Source organism: Halyomorpha halys, unplaced genomic scaffold, assembly GCF_000696795.3.
Source record: "Halyomorpha halys isolate HHAL.00 unplaced genomic scaffold, Hhal_1.1 Scaffold29.1, whole genome shotgun sequence".
NCBI classification, from domain to species: domain Eukaryota; kingdom Metazoa; phylum Arthropoda; class Insecta; order Hemiptera; family Pentatomidae; genus Halyomorpha; species Halyomorpha halys.
The window spans coordinates 26844-50178 of NW_027115892.1; the positions used below are offsets into that span (position 1 = coordinate 26844).

The 23335-nt window shown below is 28.8% G+C and overlaps 1 protein-coding gene across 14 annotated transcripts in view; it reads left to right on the forward strand.

Annotated features, from left to right (window-relative positions):
• The window catches only part of LOC106684327 (glycerophosphocholine phosphodiesterase GPCPD1), a 33903-nt gene extending 13010 nt beyond the window's left edge, over positions 1–20893 (forward strand). For 13 of the 14 annotated variants that reach the window (XM_014426350.2, XM_014426341.2, XM_014426369.2 and 10 more), the window contains 12 exons: positions 998–1138; positions 1225–1335; positions 1919–2084; positions 3114–3255; positions 4823–5048; positions 7014–7085; positions 11691–11843; positions 14945–15075; positions 15146–15281; positions 17460–17620; positions 18817–18967; positions 20440–20893. In XM_014426350.2, the coding sequence (XP_014281836.1) occupies positions 998–1138; positions 1225–1335; positions 1919–2084; positions 3114–3255; positions 4823–5048; positions 7014–7085; positions 11691–11843; positions 14945–15075; positions 15146–15281; positions 17460–17620; positions 18817–18967; positions 20440–20547 (1698 nt within the window). In that variant the 3' untranslated portion in view covers positions 20548–20893. The remainder of the gene's footprint in view (positions 1–997; positions 1139–1224; positions 1336–1918; positions 2085–3113; positions 3256–4822; positions 5049–7013; positions 7086–11690; positions 11844–14944; positions 15076–15145; positions 15282–17459; positions 17621–18816; positions 18968–20439) is intronic. The other variant, XM_014426409.2, reaches the window with a different exon arrangement.
• Positions 20894–23335: the final 2442 nt, after the last annotated feature.

Sequence of the window (23335 nt, forward strand, 5' to 3'; positions counted from 1 at the left end):
TTCTTTTAATGTTTTTATTATCCTTTCAATGAAATGGAAATGTTAACTGTTACTTAATTTATTACTTCATTGTGAAGAATATAGTGGATAGTATCTGTCTTGAACATAGTGGGACAGACATCAGCTTAGGTAAAGAATTTAATGTATCACTCCACCATATCATCAATTTGGAAAAATTTGAAATGTTTTGGAAAAATAGAATCATCAAAAATTTAAAAAAAAGACCAACTACCCATTTAGGAATCAAAGAGCAATATCTGAAATGGTTTAAAACCCAAAGAAACCATAATATTTCTCTCCCTTCCTTCGGCTTGCTAAAGCAAATTTCTTGAGATGTATCGTATCCCCTGAAGTACTAAGCTTTCTTTGGAAGAGAAACTTTTTCGAGAAATGGTGGCAATAACTGATTGTATAAAATTCTCACTTCATGTTTACACAGTGTATGTAATATGATTGGTTATAATGACTATCGGCTACGATAACAAAATATGGCTAGTTCCTTGGAGGTCATTATAAACAATATTCAGTGTGAGGATGTGTGTATGTCCGTATTCTTAATAATCGGAATTAAATTATATTATTGTCTTTATTTAAACTAGAACCGAAATAATCTGTATTTTAGGATTAAATAATAAATAAAAATATTGAATTGCTGCTAGCAATACTAATACTGATAGTAATGGCATGAGTTAGTTTTGACTGTTGAGTAATTGATAGTTTAAAGATATCTCAAGCAAAGCAGAATGGATCATATCCAATCAAACTTATTATTGATATAATTTTTTTTTAGTACTCAAATGAAATTTAAATCAAGTTAAAGCTTATAAAAGAACCATTATACAATACAAGTTATTTTGTGACTAAAATCAAAAATTATAATTAAAAGGATTGAATGAAAGTGAATAATTGTTTTACTTTTTGATAAAAATGCTTCTTAAATATAAAGTTTATTTGATTATTTATCATATTTCTGAAGAAAAAAAATGTTTTTCCTTAGATGAATATTAAGATAACGTTAGTAAACTTATCAAGAGCTAATAGCATATCACAAGAAGTAAACCAAGCTGACGAATGCCTCAGCCTGGAGACCATGGATCTCTCTGATAAAATAGATAATTGGCCAATAATTGAACTCGCTGTACGTATATGAATATATTTTTATATTATATTTCTCTTATTAATTTTTTTTTATTGTTACACTGATATGATTTTTTTTTTAACAAGGTTCTGAATCAAAGGGAAAGGCAGTTTAAATTTCAAGAGCAATTTGGACGACCATTTAAAGATGATGAATTTATGGTTTTTCAAATATTAGTCCTTCATTTAGAAACAAATGTAAGTTTTGAGATTTAAATACTGTATTCATAATAAAAAATTAGTGATTTCTTTTGGCTTACTATTTTCATTAATAAACTTTTGTAATTGACCTAAAAAATAAAAAAATTTCACACCCCCTCAAAGTTTGAGGTTTTAAGTTTCAAGGTATATAGAATACAAATTGAATTTAAAAAATCTGTAGCTCTGAAACCATCAGGCCAATTTTTTCAAGATTTGCCATCAAAGTCTCAGGTCACTGATTATTTTTTTTAATGGTGCCCGATTAGATGTTTCCTATGAAAAATTTATTTGAAACAAACAGCTTCTATATAGTCCATTAATGATAAAACAATAAAATTAATTGGTTCACTAGAAACAATTTTGAATGTGTTAAAGTTGATGAATTATGTTTATAAAATACATCAAAATTATAAAATCAAAAGTCTTCTGTGTAATATTCACAAAAATTTGATGCTCCTAGTACATATATATATTTTATTAATATATTGCAGTTTAGTAACTTATAACAATGTTTTTAATGGTTGCCTCTGTAAAAAATATATGTTAAATATATAAGTATGATATTTTATTTATTTTTTAGGGTATTTTATTAGATTTTTACATCCCAACAGAAAATAGAAGAGAGGACGAACCTCCTTACCATGCAGGATTTTCATATATTCTTCCAAGTGCTATGAAATACAGTGAAGGGCAAATTGTTGTACCAATCACTAGTGTAAGGCACCGTCCCATTGGAGAAATAACTTGTAAGTTTTTTACCCATTTTCCAATCTTATTCTTTTAAATTTATAATTATCTATTTAATATGAAATTAAAAGTAAAACTACTTCCTCTGTAAAATAAATAAGTTACCATAGAGGTGTACATACTAAGTAGAAAAATTTTATAAAGCTTCAATAAACTGAAGTTGAGCTATCTGTTAAGCTGAAAACAATTCTTTAAAAATATATCATAACTTTTTAATGAGTATTTTTAACAAAAAAATGTTTTTTGTCGCTATTATTTAGTATTGGCCCTAGAAAATATCAGGAATGGCATTTAAAATATGTTGAAAAAAATCAACCACCCCTCCATAAAATATAGCCAAGGGCTGGTTTGACTCATCAAATTGTTTCCCCATATTTTTCTTTTTATTAGGTACAATGTGTATATCTTGTTGCCTATAAACACAACATATGCATACTTTATTTTATCATTATAAATTTTAAAAAATAAATAAATAACTAGGTATATTTTGATGAACAACAGCCATACAAGAAATACAATATAAGGTTATATCGCTTATAATTTTGAAAAAACAAAACCTGGAAAAGTTAGGGAATTTCATCAAGCCATTTTGCTAGACAACCTGGAAATGTAACCAATCCATTTTGAATGGGAACTTACTACTTACGATGCTTGAGACAGGCTACTGCCCAACGAACCTTTAAAAAGTCCCATTAACATGCAACCATATAATATATATATTATGACAGGTATAGTATAGATCTAAGAGGTAGTAATTAATTATTACTGTCTGTACATCTACTTCTTAAAATAATTGAAGAAATAAGAGGTTGACAAACTATTTCATTTTCAGTGAAAATGACAGTCTATCATAAAATAAATTTTAACACTCTCTGACTTAAGTTGTACAGAAGTAGCAACTACTCAAAACTATAAAACTTATTTAATTTATGAAAATATTTCTACCTTTATATAACAAATAAATTTTTTTATCAATCAAATAATTTTGTTCAGTATTGTGATTAATTCGGTAATCTAAACTCTTACAGTGGAATATTTAGTTGTTAAACCGACTGTAAACTACACTTGTGACCTGAGTTATTCTCTCCATAAACAATGGAAAGACACTTGGCATGGTTTGGATGTCGGCCATCGTGGAGCTGGAGGATCTTTCAGAGGAGACATCAAGCAGTAAGTTAAATTGTTTTTGGTAATAGTCTTATTGTAACATATTCATATTTTCTGATAGGTGTTAAATAATGACCCTCAGAATGAAGATTCTTGACCTTTTCTCTGTGACTAGAACAGGTTGTCCACTTTTCTTTTTCTTTTTTCTGACCAAATTTATAGGCTAGTAATAATAATTAAATTCTTATGTATCAATTTGCATTAAGATACTAAACCCAATTTGAACCATTAACTCAGACTAATAGTTAAGTTTTATATGTGTACAAAAGGAAGTATGTAAGTATAAATTTAATTTACTTTAAAAATTATTAGTTAATCAAGAGCCAGTACAGGTTATCTATATTTAAATTTACATTAGCAAACAAGAAACCAAGTAGAGCAATTATCTCAAAAGAATAATCAAATTTAGGTTTTATATAAAAATTAATTTATTTATAATCATAAAATTCTTTCTTGAGACTGGCAATTTTTTACTAAATAATTCAAAACATTATCCAAATTATAGTCTCAAAACTTTTATTGTTTTTACACGTCCAACGTTTCGGCCAATTCGGCCATCTTCAGGGACAATCTGCTACAAGGTGATAGGAATTTTGCTAATATAATAAAGATAAAAAGTGAAAAAAAATGTAATTATGATAAATAATTTTTTAAATGGTTGAACTGAGTAAAGGTAGGTTACAAGTAAGGTTGTAATAAAAGTGTATGATAGTGGTAAAATGAAAAATATTTTTGACTGTGAAATTTAATGAATATTTGACTTATTGGGTAATTAAACAAATGTAAGATATACTGATTAACAAAAAAATTAGTTTACCTAATGGTTGTAATGTTGTTCATAGATAAAAATGTTTTGACCTGGGCAGAATAGCCTGTATGAAGTGTTTGGAAAAATATTAAATAATATGTTTCATAGTGAATTAAGGTAAGGTAAATTATAAATAATAAAGTTAAATATTTGAAATGGTTGTAGGATCACACATATAATGGAAACTTTTTGTAGCAGATTGTCCCTGAAGATGGCCGAATTGGCCGAAACGTTGGACGTGTAAAAACAATAAAAGTTTTGAGACTATAATTTGGATAATGTTTTGAATTATTTAGTATAAAAATTAATAATAATACAAACTAAACAAGTTGCATTCTCCAGAAGTATTATGTTAGTAATAAAATGTACATCCAAAATATGTTGGGGATTTATTTAAATATATATGTATATATTTTATAAAGTAATTTATGATGAACAATATGGTGGCATTCTGGATAGATAAAAATTACAATCATTCTAAAATAATATCCTGAGAATCACAGTAGAAGCCTCTTGATTTGTATGAAATAGTCAACTGTATCGAGAATTACAACTGGAATCAATAGATAAAGTCATCAAAACACATTATAAAAAATTTTATTCTCAATTACCATGAGTTAAGATGCCGTTACTCACAGCATGAGAAAACCAGCTTCTTCTCAAAGACTGAAGCCCGCCCAGGCTATTGTAGGACATCCGGTTTTAAACTTAATATTTATCTTTTTTTTTATAATCATCATAATTTATTTTTGTTTATTTTAGATGTGCCGAAGTAAGAGAAAACACTATTGCTTCATTAAAGAGTGCTGCATCTCATGGAGCCGACTTTGTTGAATTTGATGTTCAACTTTCTAGAGATCTTATTCCTGTTTTGTATCATGATTTTTATGTAGCCATTGCCTTGAGGAGAAAGACTCAGGTTACGGCTGAAGAAATGATACAGTTGCCTGTCAAAGACCTCTCCATGGAACAGCTGCAAAGACTTAAGGTTAGTTATTATTATTACTTATTCCGAGATTAAATATTTTATCGTTGTTTCAACTGCAAGGTATTGGATGTAAACCAAATTGAAAATACATCTTTCTTTATTTAACTTATTGGATGTCTTTGTTATATTGTTTAGATATTAAGGTTCTTCCTAATCCATACAGGGATAATCTTCTTAATACCGTTTTCATATTCGCCTCACTGCAGTTGGTAGAAGAAAGATACGTCTGATGGGTCAAATCAAAAAGCACTATTTGCTCAGGAAGTAATATTTTAAAGTGAAACACACTTTCGACATTGAGTCACTGTTTGTATCATCCCTCTAGGAATTGTAATGTTATGATTATGAAAATTTTGATTTCACACTTTACAGTTGACATGTTTTTATCAAAACCTAATGCTTGCAGAATATCTATAGTTAATCTGTAAATCAATTTTTTCTGATTTATTTTTTATATTATTAGTTTATCTCAGATGTTATCTAATTTTTTTTCTTTTAACAGTATAAATCCTAATTTTATTGTATTCTAGAAAAGAAGTGTCTCGGTGATGTTAGTTTATAGTTCAATGCTTGAATGACCATATTATGTGAGTTAATAACTTCTCAACCATAAGCTAACTAACATCTTTGTTTTCGCTACTTCTTCATGAGAATTAATATGATTGACTGTAAAATAAACATTTGACTATTTATAGTTTTGGCATTCTTATTACAACATGCCAATTGCGATAATCTTTTGTGTTCTATGATTTGTATTTATTGCAATTACATCCACTTCAAGAATTTTAATAACATTTCTTATTTCCTAACTTCATTGCCTTAAAAAAAAAAATTAAATTGATAATTATTGAGAAAGGTAAAAAATATTTTTAATTCATTTTTAGTATATTATATTATACAGGTTGGGGCCGTGAAGTTAAATGTTTTGAGATAATCATAAATGCTGTAATTTTGTTTTAAGGAACAAAACAAATATATTGCTTGTATTACGGATGTTGGAACATTGCATTTAAGAAACATTATGTACGAAGAATTATATCTGTCTTATGGTATCCATTATTGTTCTCACACTGTCGTAAGCAGTTTCAATCTGGTCTGTTGGATGGGTAAGAGAAGTTTAGAACTTAGGCTGGGGAGAGTCATGGAAATTACTTTCAATAACCAACTGTGAGCTGTGGACGCTTAAACAAAGGTTATATTTGTTCAATAGTTGTATATAAAATAACGAGTCAGTGATACTATTCAGGGTGTTATGATTATAACATTCATCATAATTGCTCTGTTTCATCATGTTTCACTATCTTACATTGGATTTCCAATCTCCAAACACTTGGTTAATTGTTGAGAATCATCTTAGCTTCCCGTACTCCTGTAAGGTATCACATATTATACGAGATTAGATTTTGTAATTATTTAAAAAATCACTCAACTTCTCTGCACAACCTTGTATAAACTCTTTTATGAGGATGGACGATGTTGAATCCTTAATTCCACTTTTAATTGTCAATGATCTCTTTTGTCTCAGTTTCTAATTAAAAATAGATGGGATAACCTAGTTTAATCATATTTAAATTGTTGGAAATATTATTTATAAGAACAGTTCAAATTTATTTATCATTGATAATTTGCCTCTACAAAAACCTTACACAAATAAATCATTTTTAGATTTATTTTGCGCTCTATCAGTTGTAGTGGGACATGGACAATATTTTTTCCTGTTGTTCTAACATGAATCATGACTCTGGCCCATGAGACCTTCAAATTATAATCTTTCCATCGGAGTAGAAGCTTTTCTTGCCTCTTTCCTCTCTGACTGATTATCTGTGAGCTCTTTAGAGACTGGAAAAATAAATTTACCAAAACGCTAGATTATAAATGATTTGTTAAGCAGTTAATACACATCTATATTTATGAAGAATTTTTTTTTTTCAAGTAGCTATTTAAAAGATTAAAAATAATATGCAGGGCTTGAGTGAGGCGCCTACTACTAGCAAAGTCCTGCACTTTCGTGATAATGATGAGCTTCCCGATGATACGGTAAGGGGCATGTGTTTTGATAGTTTCCCCAGAATAATTTAAATATAAAGAATCACTGCATTTCTTCAAGCTTGTTTTTTAAAGCATTTTAAACTGGTATTTGCATTAATCAGTAGAATTTTAATGTCAAACCACTTTTATCTCGATAATTTAATTAATTACAATAATTGAAAGAATTAATTTGAGAAAAACTACAAATTACTAGCGACCATAATTACAATTATGCAATTGTAAACTATAATTCTTCACTTATCTGACTTATGTCAAACTTATCAAGAAAAGGTGTATTTTTTCTTTTCTAAATAGGTGAAAAGAGTCATTTTTACATCAAATTATTCAAAATTTTATAGACAATTAACTCATAGAGTAGAGAATTAATAATCTCTTAGAAAGTAAAAAGAACAAAAAAAAAAAAAACACAAGAAGAAAAGAAAACATTGGTGTATAGATAAAGAAAAACATTGGATGTATGTTGTACAAAGTTTTAAGCTACATTATAAATTTTAACTTATCATTTTCATTGTCAATACACATTGTAACTAGATCCTGAAGTTTCACTAAACACTTTGAATCATGAATGTAAATTAAAAATATTGTGGTCCGATCCTTGAAGAATGGCCTTAATTGTGTGTTTACCTACCTATTGACAATGGCCATATATAAAGGATTGATCATGGATATTCTAGAAAAACCATTATCCAGGAGGACACAACAGAAGAATTGTGAACAGACCCAAAAGGTGTTACTTTGAGGAATTATTTCCCTGGCGTTCGGTCACGTTTTGAAGCATAGTGGGCCCTCCCAGACTACTGGCTCTCTCAATTCATCATGAGGCATAGGGAATTTCGACTTGTTGGCCACGGGATGGATATTGACCCCCATGTCCTAGACCTACCTCCTAAGGGCCCCGAGACTGCTCAACATTATCATGGAATGCATTGCCTTTAATGCACTATAGACCAGATTACTATGGGAAACTGGATTTCGTGCCATCACAGAGGATGGTTTAACTCAATTAGTAAGAGAACAAAATTACTACTTATATTACAAGACTGGAAAACTATTGATATGCCAGCCTATTTTTATCTTTGCTGAAGAAAACCCGCTTCTGAAAGGCAAAATGAAGAAAGAAGCCAAACTGAAAATTGAACATTGTAAATTGTTTTATGAGCAGCAATTCAATATTAAGTAAAATTAATATAAAGTGAAAATAAAAAAAAAAAAAATAAACATTGTTGTATTTCGTGTTTGAATGCAAAAAATCATCTCGCCTTCTCTTGGAACCCTACCTGTTAACAATTTATAATTTAAAAAAAAAGTATTATATTCTGAAATTTTGATTATCATTTAGTTTTAAAATAATTAAAAATGTTTATCAAACGTATTCTCTTTCTAACATTGTTATATCATGGTTTTTGAAGCAATTTTTATAGACACTGGAAATTCTATACATTGTATCCTTTTAACTCTGAAAAAACAAAACCAAATACTATTAATTTCATTGAAAAATGTATTGATTCATGTTTTTTTTTTTTTTTAAGATTTTAAAGTACCTTGATAATTGTATTAGATAATGTTTGCATTGATCCTCATAATTTTTGAGATATTCACAAAAAAATCAGATTTCTGTTGCTTTTCCTATTTCCCACCTCCTAAAACCCAATTGATAATCTCTGTAACTTTTTACCGCATATTGCAGGAACGGTTTACTCCTGTTTTTTACATGTATATTGTTAACCATGGACTTTATAAAAGAGAAGTTGGTTGATAATGTGATCAGCAAACTAAACACACATAGAAGGTATAATACAGTAGTTTGCATAATTTCAGCCTATTTTTTAGGGGGGTCATTTCTCTATGGTTCTGGAAGTGATCATTTAGTTGTTTGGGAAAAAGATTTTTAGAAAAAGTCATCCTGCTGAAGATATAAATGTCAGAAGCCATTAAAAGCGGTATTATACTTTACGTGTTTTGTTTTTTTAACCAAATTTTCAATCAATTAACTTCCTTCTTCCTGAACACTTTGAATCATATCTTACTGATTGAATTGCTTAAAAATATTGAAAAATGAACATCATTTAATATAGTGTTTTTGGAAGATTCTTATAATAAATGGTGAAAAATATTATATAATATTATTTGTAATAATCGGAAGCAACGGTTTAAAATCAAGAAATAAGCATGCCTAAAATACTCCGCAGAGTTTTAATAGACCTGCTAATTTAAAAGCCTTATTGATCCTATTAGCTTAAGTATTAAGGTAAGCGTATTATTATATAAGGAATTTAGTGTAATATTAGATGAATTAATCTCCCCTAAGATGCAAAATAGAAACATACAACTGAGATACAGCTGTGTATTTCATAATTGAAACTATCTTAAATGTAGAACTAAGTATGAATTGCCAATAACTTTCATGTAAATTTGTTTGGTGTAGAATGTTTATAATTATAAACACAATATCTGTTACTTAATAAAAATAACATCTGAAAATCATTTGAAAAATTGATCAAATTTGGCTATTATTATTTCAGTGATAAATGCACCTTTCTACATTAAAGTTGTGAAAGAATGAAAGAATTATTCATTTAAGATTTAAATTACTACATTACATAATTTTTAATTTATGACCTTAATTAAAATTTTAAAAATATATATTTTTTTAGTATCAATAATTAAGTATTGTGTTTTATGTTGAATGACTTATTATTTTATGTTTGGTTTTTTATTACTGTCTTATATTTAATCTTACGCGTTGATTGTATCTTATTGCATCAACTTGGGAAATGTGAAATGTATTAAGCATCAGACGATACTGAACATTGGTGTGTTGCACATTTTTTTTAAGCTGGACTTAGAGCATGTCTTGAAAAAATAAATTTGCCTCAAAATGGCATGTTTTCTTCTTCATAGTTTATTGCATGACATAGTGTTTTGTTATCAGTCATTAAATCTATTGTTTATAATACATTTTATCATTAAAGTATCATTTTTATCATATTTATTAATATAAGGTAATATCTTTACCTAGTATATTTTTCTTATCTGTTATATTTGCATTGCATCACTCATATTAAGTTGGCTTTCTTTAAATATTTTTATTAAATTAGTTTACTCTTTTATATATATTCACCTTACTTTAATTTATTCACTTCTTTATGTAGCATTATTTTAATCTCTTTTTTATTTTATTTTGTTATTTTTTTTTTTTTTATGCATGAAGATTTCTGATCTGTTTGATATTTAATTTTTCTGAAAGAATAATTACTTTGGATGCCCTTAATAGTTACTTGGGCTGTTTAATATTAGAAATATTAATACTAATTTTTCTTCATATAATATTTTCATAAATTTTCTTCTAACCTGTTCAACTCACTTTACTAAAGATGGCTTCCACTCAAAAAAAGTTGAAATTTTAGGAAATCTAAATCCTTAATTAAATTTTTTTTATGCTTTTCAATTTCAAAGGTGAGCTAAAAAAAATGTATATATGCGCATATGTATATGTAGTTGACCGTAAAAGTTTTAATATTTGAAGATGGTCAGGGTTGCGGTCAAATAGTTTCAATTTTTTTTTTAATCAAATAAAACAGTAACCAATGTGGTCTAATTTTACTAAATTTGCAAACATTTTCTGAGTTGTGCTATTAAGAAATATAAATGTTGTCAAAATATGTGATTGAAATTTAGGGAATTTAAAGGACGGATTCATTAGTTTTAGGATTAATTAAACATAAATCTGCTATTTTATTGTAATTATTGGTAATTAGTTTACAACACTTTTGTTCGTTTATTAGAATAATTCATCCTTGTTCCCGTAGTTATGGTAGATAAGGACCTTAAATTGATCCAACTGCTTAATGATCCACGTCATTTATAAAAACCATAATTCAAAATTGATTTTGTGCTAAGAGATTCACTCAAATACACATTCATTATTTTTAATAATGCATTAATTGTATGATTGATGGATTGTATATAAGGAGATGTTAGGAGGTGCACAACCTCCTTAAAGACTGCATCACCTAACATAAATCATCTTTCTCCTTCTGTAATTTTTCCACTCTATTTAGATTAAATGAGAAAAAAAATTATTGTTATTATTATTTATTTTAAATTTAATATTAATATTATTTAAATGAAGATGTAGACACTAGTAATGACAGTGCAACAATTGAAAGTATGTTGGAGCTGATAGTGGGGAAACATCATGCTTGTTCTTTTATGTTCCTAATTGATAATCACATTCTTCAAGTATAAATATCAAAAGAAAGCTGTTTGGAACTAGGATTCTCCATTATAACTACAATGTTAACTATATCTTTATAACTTTGAAATAGAGAATTAAAGAATGATATTACCATTTATCAAAAGTCAATCATGGAATCTGCAATAGTTGTTTACTCAATCTCTGACTCCTATCCTTCCTTTGCAGTAGTAAATGTGATGACTAGAGTTTAAAACAAGTTAATTTACTTTTTTTCCCTTTGCCAACTATGACTGTTTTCCATTTCAATATCTTCTTAAATCCAGTCCTTTAAAAATATTGACCCACAAATGTTGTTATATTGTTACTACTTTGCTCATTTTGTTTATTTTTTACAGCTCTACCACATTGATGAGTTCAATAACAAATCGAAGTACTCAGATGATCATCTTGAAGAACACCAGCCTTTCCCAACACTTCAGCAGGCATTAGAAATCTTGGACCCCAGTGTAGGATTTAATGTTGAAATTAAATGGACAATGCAGTTAAAGGTAAAAATTTCATTATGTTACAATCCTGGCTGTTATAACATTTTTCATTGTTAGTGTTAAATATGTCAACATGTAGGAAACAATTGAGGGCCTACCTACTTTGACACATTACTCAGTACAGATAAACTGTTAATATCAACATTGTAAACCCTTATCATTAAAAATCGTTTAACTTAAAAGTTTTCAGTTTATATTGGTAAATGTTTATTTATGTTTTGTTTTTTCTATGGGAAGTTATTTTTTTTTTATTTAATCTGATTTAATGAATATAGGTTTCAACAAGTCTTACCATGATCAACTCTGAGTTTCACTTGCAAAAAACGAAAATAATAATAATAAATGTTATTATTATAAATAACGGATAAGTGTCGTTTATGCTCAGTAACGCTGGGATTAATCCAACATATCACTGATAAATGTGGAGTGGTGGCTGGTACCGAATATCTCCAGAGGCTCAACAATGTGGCCAAAAATTTGCATCAGGCCCTGGCGATAAAGTTAATTGAAGATAAGAGCCCATACCACTAGTACCACCCAAGTAGACTCCTCCAAAAAGGTCCTCTCAAGCTCTATTGGGATGAATCAATAATTACGGACCAAACAGTACGCCATAATAAACCAGATATTCTCCTTATGGATCTAAGAAAAAAAAAGAAAGCGGAACTTATTGATATCGGGATCCCAAACGATAATAATATAAACTCTACTGTGGGGGAAATATCAGGAGTTGGCAATTGAGTTGAAGGAACTGTATTATTTAGAGGATGTTACCACTACTCCAGTAATTATGTGTTATCCACCAATGGTCTCGTACCAAAATCCACTTATTTATAGACATCAAGTTATGAATATTTTAAAATTATGAAAGATCAAAGTTAAGCTCTAATGATATTGATAAAAATTTCATTTTTCTTCTTCTTTTGATCATAAAAATGAAAATCCATATCACTACAACCCATGATGGGGTACAGATTCAGGACATTGTCAGGAAATACTGTTTCTTTAATAACGGTTATACAAGGAGTAGATTTGTTCAAGATCATTCTCAACCATCAGATTTTTCCCCAATTATAGATACCCACTTTATAGAGGCTGACTGGGCTTCTAAACCCACAGTATTGACTCGGCTACAGTAGCATAATAATTAAATTATCTGTTATTTATCTGAATAATATATCTGCATGGAAATGGAAAAGTGCCAGAATTACAAAAATTTAACTAGAATAATGATGAAGAAACCTGTCCCAATTGACTGTTAACTGTTGGAAGTTACTATCTTAAACGGTTTATTTCCTGTAACTGTAATTTTTCCATAGTTTTAGAACAAAAAGCATGACCAGCTATCTGTTTTTTTTGTTTTTTTTTTCATTTTTCTCAAAACTAGTTTTTTGACACTTTTCCTTTTCCATAGTTTTTTGAGCCTTTTCCATTTCCATGCCTTAATTATCTGTTATTTATCTGAATTATCTGCTACAGCCAAAGTTAAACCAGGGTCCTGGGAGATAGTAGCACAGTGCCTTACTTACTTTCTGAGCTATCCTGTTCCCCTCTCTGCTGGTCATATCTTTATAAATATTGGTCAGAGATAAAACTACGTTATGAAAAATTAATACTGATGAATTTTATTTCTTTTAAAAATCCTATATATTTTTCCTAAAAATAATGAACTACTGCACTGTATTAAAGGTTATTGCAGACTGAAATTTTGTGTTGGTATTGGTGTTCAAGGTTGTTTTAAAAGTAGAACAATAACCTAAAAGGGGAATCGAATTTCAATAAACATTTTATCCTCTTCAGGGAAACTTTTCAAGATCTTTAATTAAGGCTTTGAACGTCTCTACAGTGATTGAAGGCCTTAGGAAGATCTCAACTTGTTTGTCCCATCTTCAGCAATTTTTGCAATTGAGCATTGATATTAATGGTTTAGACACTATCACAGCCCCTCCAACTGGACCTATTTTGTAAAGTTTCAGCTTCTGATACTGTATCCTAAATAAAACACCCAAGAGCAATTACAGAAAATGGTGTTTTTTTACAGAATGTAGATCAATACCCAAACACACCAAAACGGCTCAAAATTTTGTTTACTTTTCCCTAAAATATTCTCAACAATACTATTATTTATTTATTAGTTTATCTATTCCAATTTTTTTTTTCAGATTTAAAAGTTTTTTTTTATTAGGTTGAAAAATTATATTTGAATCAAGTTGGTTTAGAGACAGCCTTTTGGGGGTGTCAAATTTTTTTTTTTTTTAGAATAAATGTACCAATACAACTCATGAAGTCTTTGATTTAGTGCTTTATACAGTACAGTACTTTCTTAAGTTCTGTTTCATACCAGAACTTATACAAGGAGGTTATATGGTCAGCATTTATTTCTTTATTCCCACCCCAGGTCTTCTAAATTGAAAATTTCCTGTCATATTTTATGTTTTTAAAATAAAGAAAAATTAGTTTCTGCGGCCATCTGCAGTCAAATCCCTGCAATGGATAAAATGCCTATTACAATTAATCCCATTTTGATGACATTTTCAAGGATTGTTCGCTTTGGTATTTAGATGTCCCCTTATCGTCTTTAAGACAATAAAATCAAACTTCTGTCCTCTACTTTTGCTTACAAATATCCAGGTGTATTTTCATTTGCACGCACCTTTATTTCAAAAATGCCATGCCCAAAGTTGGGGATTAGTTTAAAAATGATTCAACATCAATTATATCAAATACTATCCTCTGCTTTTAGATACTTTTATGCATAAGTGTTTTCCTAGATACGCCTATATTTCAAAAACACCTCATCCAGTGTTGGATGACACACTTCAAAAGCATCACAACATAGTAGGAAATTCGAAGATTAGTGTAAAATGACTCAGGTCTATTTCAAAAAGGGTATGTAGATTTTATTCTCAAACGGCAAATCGTTAAATATGGATAATTATTTAGAAATCGTGATCTATGTTCCTGTCAGACTTTTTTTTTTAGGCTATTATGAATTTGTGTTTCAAGTTTCATAAAAATCTACCGAGTTAGTTGAAAGTCTATTTGTTAATAATTGATGCTTTATTTTAGAATTTTATCAATTATTTCAAATCTATTATTTTCAGGATGGAACGTACGAACTTTATCATCCTTTTGATTTAAATCTGTACTTGGACACAGTATTGGAGGTAGTTTTGAAACATGCGAAGACAAGAAATATTATCTTTTCATGTTTTCATCCAGATATCTGTTCAATGTAAGTATTCAAGTTATTTTATAAATCATCTATGACTTTTTGTTGTAATATTTCTTTTTTAATTGTGTAGGATCCGTTTAAAACAGAATAGATATCCAGTTATGTTTTTGACTCAAGGTATCACTGATAAATACCCAGCTTACCATGATCCCAGGTGTCAAAACGTTCCTATGGCTGTACATTTTGCTGTCAATATGGATATATTGGTACATTCTTATTTTATTTATTTAATATTTTAAACGTATATAAAGGCAATTTTTCAGGAAAAAATTGTATTAAGTTTTGCACATTTTTCCTCTGCTTAATGATGTAATTAAACTAGACCAGTGATTCTCAAAGTTGGCTCTACCACCCTATGGTGGGCGCTGCAGCGATTCAGGGGGGCGGTAATGGCCATAGGTTCTTTTGGGAGATGATGAATTACTATAAGTTGTCACGGTCAACAATATTACAGCTGACGAAAATAGAGCCGAGGATTACTAAATTGGTTGCAGCACACCTGGTGTTTGGAATGTTTTAACTTTTTTGTATTACATTCTATTCTGAGTTCAATAAATAGTTTCATAATTTCCAAGCTCAATGTTTCTAATTTACAACTTTCTTTGCTATATTTTACAAAAAGGGTAGAAACATTAATACATATATATTTCCTATTAATTGCTATTAAAATTTAAACAAAATTAATTTCCAGGGGACGCTAAGTAATATTTTTCATGGAAAGGGGACGGTAGGACAAACAAGTTTGGGAACCACTGATCTAGACAATTGTTTTAAAATTATAGAAACATTAATTTAAGTGAATGACTTTTTTGATTCACAAATAAAGGTTTCAATGTCTGTACATTTTTCTGTCAATATGTCAAATATTGATACATTCTTTTTTATATATATATATATTTTTATTTATTTAAAGTTATTAATATGAAATAAATTTTTCTAAGAAATATTTAAATAAAGTCTTGCTCATTTCTTCTCCTCTTAGCAATGTAATTTTTAATAATGTTTTAAAACCCTAGAAATGTTAATTTAAGGTGCATTACTGTGATTCACAAATATATTTGTCTTTCTTTTCATGAAATTTAGATCTGTAACCTTACGAAATGATCTATTATTATCATTATCTCTCATTTCTAAAGACTTCTTATTTGTCTCAGATTTTTTTGGGCTTGTAACTAACTATTGGTTAAAGTTGTGAGTAACTAAATGAAAAAAAATTAAATATTTTTTTTAATTATTGAAGTACTGTTGGCACTAGGTCAGTATTATTAATAAAACATGAACGTTCTGATAGTTAAAGGTTTGTAGGAACACATTATATGAGAAAAAAAATTTAATTCAAAATTTAACTTAAGAAAATAATACAAACTAATTTTACTACAAAGTTATACTTACTGTACATTTTCTACAGAATTCATTTCTATATTTGAATATTTGTATAGATTGTATGAAATTTATAGGATTGATTACAAAATTTGTATAGATTGGAAGTATACAAGATAAGGTAATGCACAGAATATTTCACAAAGTTTGACTTTAAATGAACTTAAAATATTTAATTTTTAAGTTTTCTTTTTTTTAAAAAACGTTCCTGGGATGATTATGTTTTAAATATTACATTCGTTTTGGGACTATGAAATTGAATTATCAATCTCACAAAAATAGACGAGATGAAACACATAGGCTTTATGTTTCATCTCATCTATTTTTGTGAGATTGATAATTCAATTTCATAGTTCCAAAACGCACATTTTAAGACTTTCCGAAACAGCTAGAAAGTGTGGTATAGAACATAACTTAATGAATGTATTAAAAGTTCGTTAAACTTCACACTGATTTATGAAACATATGAAACTCTCCCAAGTGGAGTAGCTCTTTCCAGTCCAGAGTTAGATTTAACCAAACAATGGCACTGGCCTGCATAGCCATAGCAAAAAATTAATTAACTAGTTTTCCCAAATAGTTATTTATCCACCAATCCCTTTCTCTTTCTGACCCTCAGTGCCACCAGACCATCATACAATGTATTAAACAGATCTTACTTAACAATTACTTCCCACCTAAGGTGACTCACAAACTCTTAGACTCTTACCATAATACTATAACTTTAGTCTTTCATGTCCTCAACCTACTCTACCCCTTTTTCAGTACAGATTCCTTTCTTATTTGCCCATTATTTCTGACAATGTACAAACAATTAATGAAGTTAGGAAGTATGTACATGAAACGGTCTATGAATTTACTATAATAATTATTTATAAAATACCTAAGAGAACAGTAAATACATGTTAAGCGATGAATAAATCATTTATTTTTCTATTGAATTGTTATATATATTGTATAATTAGTGAATTGTTGATAGATATTTCATTTAGTTTGTTCTGTAGGGAATAAATGTTCATACTGAGGAGCTTCTACGGGACTCGTCCCAGATAGCTCTTGTGAAGCGAGCTGGTCTCGTCCTTTTCTGTTGGGGTGATGATAATAACGATACAGAGACTATCAAACATCTCAAAGATTTGGGAATCCATGCAGTTATTTACGATAAGTAAGTTTTTTTTTATATCTATTTTTATTACTCCTTTTTCTCCTTTCTTATTTTTTTTTTTTATAGTTTCTTTTTCTAAATTAACTAACATATTATAAATTAAAATTTCGGCTATCTCTTATGAAATATTCATTTTTACCAATTCGTTATGAATGTAACTGACAAATCTTGTTTCTCATTCCAAAGATATAAAGTGCATTTATGTTCTCTCCTAGCAGTTTTAGTCTTCTTTTCCATCCATCTCTGTGCAAAGGATCTACCAACAGCTTCCTATCAATTTTTATATTACCCAAGCTTTGTAAGTTAAAGTTCCTTATGATGATATAGTCAACCATTTAGGGTTCAGAAAAATAGTATATACCTGGTTTATATACATAAAGCATACCTTTCCTAAATTAACTGCAATCGAATTCCTGTTGATAAACGAACTTTTGTTCATAGTTTAGACATTTTTATCAGACAGCACTTTTTTTTTTTACTATATAAGATAGGAAATATATTACTTTTTTTTCAGAATCATAGCATCTATCCATCCTTTTTATCCATGCTGCAATGGCTGATACGTGGAGAATATCATAAAATATAATAAATCCTCTTTCCATTATAGAATCTCTTAACACATTCTCCATAGTCTAGTTGATAGCCATATTATGTTGCCTGCATTTGTGCCTCTTTTGTGAATAGCATGCAATCTAAATAGTTTATATGAAGTAGTATCAATGGCAAATTTGAATAAGTTATAACAGCTGTAAAGGGATATCAAGTATACTGTTTATGCTTTAAATTTCCATCTTTCCATTTCCTCATTGACAGTTATAATAAAAAAAAAAATATTTGGTGTATCTTCTCACTTAACTTTTCTTAGCACTTTGTTTTTTTTTAAGTCTAATACAAAAATAATTTATTGTATTTTTACTAAATAATATGTTTTAAGTTCACCTTATTAGACCTTTTAATTATATTTCAAATGAGCATCTGGAATGTTTCCAAAGATGTTTAGTTCCTGATTCTAAGCACTAATTTCTTAATACAAGTAATAGGGTTTCCATTGATCAATCCACCCATTCGTGAGATAACCATGGCACTGCTACATAGGCCAATGAGCATAAGTGTTTTTTCTATTCAGAGGCCTCTGAAACATAAAGATGTTATGTTGTGTATTATATATATTTCAATTCACCTCTATTTTGTTTTAGAATCGACCAAAGATGTTCCAAAGAAGTAAAAGAGAGTATCTTCAGACTGGAAGCGCGTGAATCTGAAAGAATACAAATTAGGGCTGCAGCTGAAAGAGCGTCAGTAGATGAATACTTACATCCAACTCCAGAAAGACAAAACTCAATGGAGGTTAGTTGTTCTTTTAATGTGGCCATGGTAATAAGTCTGTTCTGCTACCATATTTGATTGTAGATTTCCTTACATTTATAAGCCAAGATCTAGCTACTGTTTAAATTATAAAATTTTCATGACTCACTTGTGTAGTTGATAAGAATTGAGAGCAATAATTAAAATTAAATTTACACTTATTCTAAGAACTTTTTTTTTTTTTTATTTATTGATATTTACAACTGTATAAAAAATATAACAAGTAAATTTGATCGTAATGACATAATGATATGATACAGGATGTAGAGAAACTACCCAGTAGTAGAACTATAAGAACAGTTTACAATATAAGGTCACGAGGCCATCTTCTTTTCAGGCGCCTCGGAGGATTGCCAGGAATGGAAGAGGAAGCAAGGTTAGAAACCAGTGGGTTTGGGTGGTTAGGGAGTTTATTATGGAAGGAATAATATCGGGTTCGGGCTAGATCGGTTACATAAGGAACATTTAGGTCTTTATGGATGGTTTTATTAGTAACAAAATAAGGAGCATTGAGGATTTTACAAAGGATTTTGGATTGTAAAGATTGGATACGAGAGGAATTCGAAGGTTTAGTGGAGCCCCAAAGCTCAACTCCGTATGTCTAGATGGGCCTTATTATTGTCATGTAGATCAGTCTTTTGTAATGAGTTGGAAGTTTAGACCGTTTGTCTCGTAAGTGCTGTAATAGTCGGAATCTGCGTTCAGTTTCCTGTCTTTTCAGTCTTGTATGAGGATTCCAATTCTAAGAACTAGACTCATGTTACATTCAGGTTAAAGTTCGTTTATAATATAACTTAATATCTTTAAACTACAAAAGTAATACAATTTTCATGAAGAGAAGTAATTATTTTTAATGATTATGGTTTTTTATAGATGATTTTCTTTTTCTTGTCAACAATTATAGAGAAACTGGGATCTCAAGGGACCTTGGATTTTTATCTGTTAAAAAGGCTTTTCATTTACCCAATTTTCCTAATAGACAGGTTTAAAATGACAGTTTTATTTATAGAGGGTCCTGCTAAGAAATATCGACGTGTACTGTTTAATTTATTGATATGAAAATTCTAATATAACAATGCACATTTTATGTTGTTTTTTTTATGTATGAACTTTTATTTTTGAAAACAATACAAAACTTAAGGCTTCAAAAAATTAATTTATATTGGTTGGTGGTCCCGCTAGGAGAGTTATTCCCAATATTTCTTGCACAGTTTACTCTCAAGTATATAATTTGATAGAACTTTTGGGCCAAACATGTTTTTGTTTATATATATATGTTATTCATACTCCATAGTAAAATTTTATTTATTTATATTACTCACTATCTGGCCTTAGATATTAGCTTTAAATTTAACATTTAAGATTGCTTGCCAGATGATGAATTAATATTTATATAATTTATTCATTATTGTTATCATTATTTGTACTTGTACAATCCTCTCTCTTTTTTTTAGGCTAAACAAAATTTTGTGATGGAAGCTGCAGCCTTGAATGAAACCATGTCTTTCCCTTCTCAAATCACCTTATGGACAGAAGATGGTCTTGGACATACTTCGTCCTGAAAAATTTTTATATATACCACATTTTAGTTACTTATTATACATTTTTCAAAGAAAAATGTTCCGCTTTGCATTAATGTATCTGAATTCCTTCATCACACAGTTTCTCAAAATTGGTTCATATAGAAAAAATATATACATATACTATTTATAAATATAAACTAACGAATTATTTTTTAAGGTGAATTAGGACAATACTGTAATTAATGAAATTATTCTCTGTACACATGATGTATCAAATGAGATGTATTTATTAACTCTGTGATAACTAAAACTTTAACAATAGTGTCGCATGTATATATTGAATGAATGGTTCTAATTCAATGGAAATACTAGTTTATTTATTTTATTTTTTTTGTTATTTTTCTCCCAGTTAAAAAACTCTTGAACAATTATGTCGAAGTTACTTACTCTTACCTATTTTTTATATAAGAACTTGTTGCTGTACATTTCAACTTGTAAAACTACTTAATTCTTCTTGTACAATAATGATTTTGGACATAGCAATACCTTAATTATTGGTTTACAATTGAAACCAATCAAGTCAAAATTTTAATGTTTCAGTCTTTTCATTAATATAGTCTGTTACAACCTACTGACTGATTATGTACATTGCTTTCTTTTAGTCCTTATGCAAAAAACAGTAAGTATTTTTCCATTTCCACTAAGAAATCCAAATTTAATTTCATATATATTTCATTCGTAAGATAAATTATTTCATTTTTTTAAAATTAATTCTTATTAGGCATGTTTGTTATGATTTATAACTGTTTAAGATTGCAATTGTAATTGATGATATATTGCCATATTATTGGTTAAGATTGTTTTTTATTTTAATTAGGAGCTTTAGTTCTTATTTGTCAGGCTGTTGATTAGTTAACGCTTAAAACGGCACATGGCACAATGTGCTTATTTTTGTAAACATTAAATTATATTCTATAAAATCAAGTGAGTTGGCACGCTCTTGGACAGGTGTACTACTTTTAATATTTTTTTTATTGAAAAATACAATTTCACAGCTATGTAGAATTTTTAGTATTCACTATTTCTACATCCTCTTCAAATGCTGGAAACTTCAGTTCTTCTAGTTTTAGAATTGTTTCGGCTCGACGTATACTGATGCTTCTATATTTTTGTGATTGTTTGTATACCAAAGAATTCTATGAAACTAACATGAAAAAGAGAAATGTTGTCGGGTTAATTATTTTTATTCATACATAAAAATATAAGTATGTACTGTTATTATTGATTAAAAAATAAATCAGTATAATCAATTTTATTTCATCTCATTAAGGGAAAAATCAATGAATGAAAGACCCTACTTTTCAGTGAATGTAATATACTAATTGTATGAGCTGATTTAGACCCATCCAATAGATTTTTTCATTACTATCTTATAGTATATCCCAGGTAGAACAAACCAAATAATGCCTTAAGAGGGAAAAAAATGACCACTCCATTCTGGTTAATGGAAAAGCTTTCAATCCAGTGTTGTTTAGGATCTTTTCTCTCATGAATCAATAGTTGTTTTAATGGAAGAATATTCAAATGTTATACTTACATCTCGGTGAAATTAGCTCAAAAAAGGAAATAATTTAATCACTTAATTTTATAGACTTATGAAGGAATCATAATTCTGTCCTTTTTTTTCTCCAATAAAGCTTCAGACATAGTACCTCAAAAACATCAACATTTTCAGTTTTTTTACCTGTAACTCAAAAATTATTTATCCCATAGAAAATCATCTTCAATTATAATTGGAAGAGCATAGAATTCTGCATTGATTGAATAAATAACTAGCTGAAAAGTATTCTTTAACTGACAACCTTAAAATCTATTTCTAAATGGATTATTACATTTAAAACACAGAGCCGATTAAACCAAATTATTTCTTATGGTAGATATTAGATATGGTAATATATATGGTGGGAGCAGGTAGTTCAGTGGTAAGGCACTGTGCATTGTCAAAGGGTCTGGGTTCAAATCCGGCTATGGTAGATGATTATTCTGTTTTACTGTAGCCGTGAGTCAGCACTGTGGGTTCAGAAACCTTCTGGGGTCCACCCAGCCTAACTAAGTGGCTACCCTTAATTTGGTAAAAACTTGGCATTTGAGCATGATTCTGACCAAAGGTGACATTTCGCAACGTTATTGTTTGTTTAGTCATGCCCTACAATGAAAAAAAAAACAGTTCTGTTGAACAAATATTTTTTCAACTAATCATTAAAACAATGCATGTACATATTATAATTTAAGATTAATAATTATTACAATTAAAACATTTCAATTGTTTATTACAGTTTGTACTACATTGCTCTTAGTTGTGCAGGTTGGTTGTCTCACTATCCAAAGAAATGTCTAAATACAAAAGGGAAATCAAAAAGATTAAATAGAAATAGAAAATTTAAAAAAAAAAAAATTAAGTGTGTATAAGACTTTTGAAGAACTTCAGAAAAATAAAATTCTATGTACACTCACAAGTACCCTGCTTATCTGTTCTAGTCAGAACTGAATGTATCACCTGTTAATCTGTAATATATGTAAAAAAAATTATTTTTGAATTGTGCTATCTCACAATATTCAAACATGTTTCTCTCTCCAAGAGTTTTATTAATTTCACTTGCACTGACACTTTAATCCAATTTCATGTACTGACTGAATGTAACTAAAACCTACGTTCTTTTCTTACACATTGTAATTTTCTCATTATTACATGTTACTTCTTAAAAATATTTAACACAAATGAACAGAAAAAAGTAATACACTAATCATGTGAAACCTTCTAATTAAA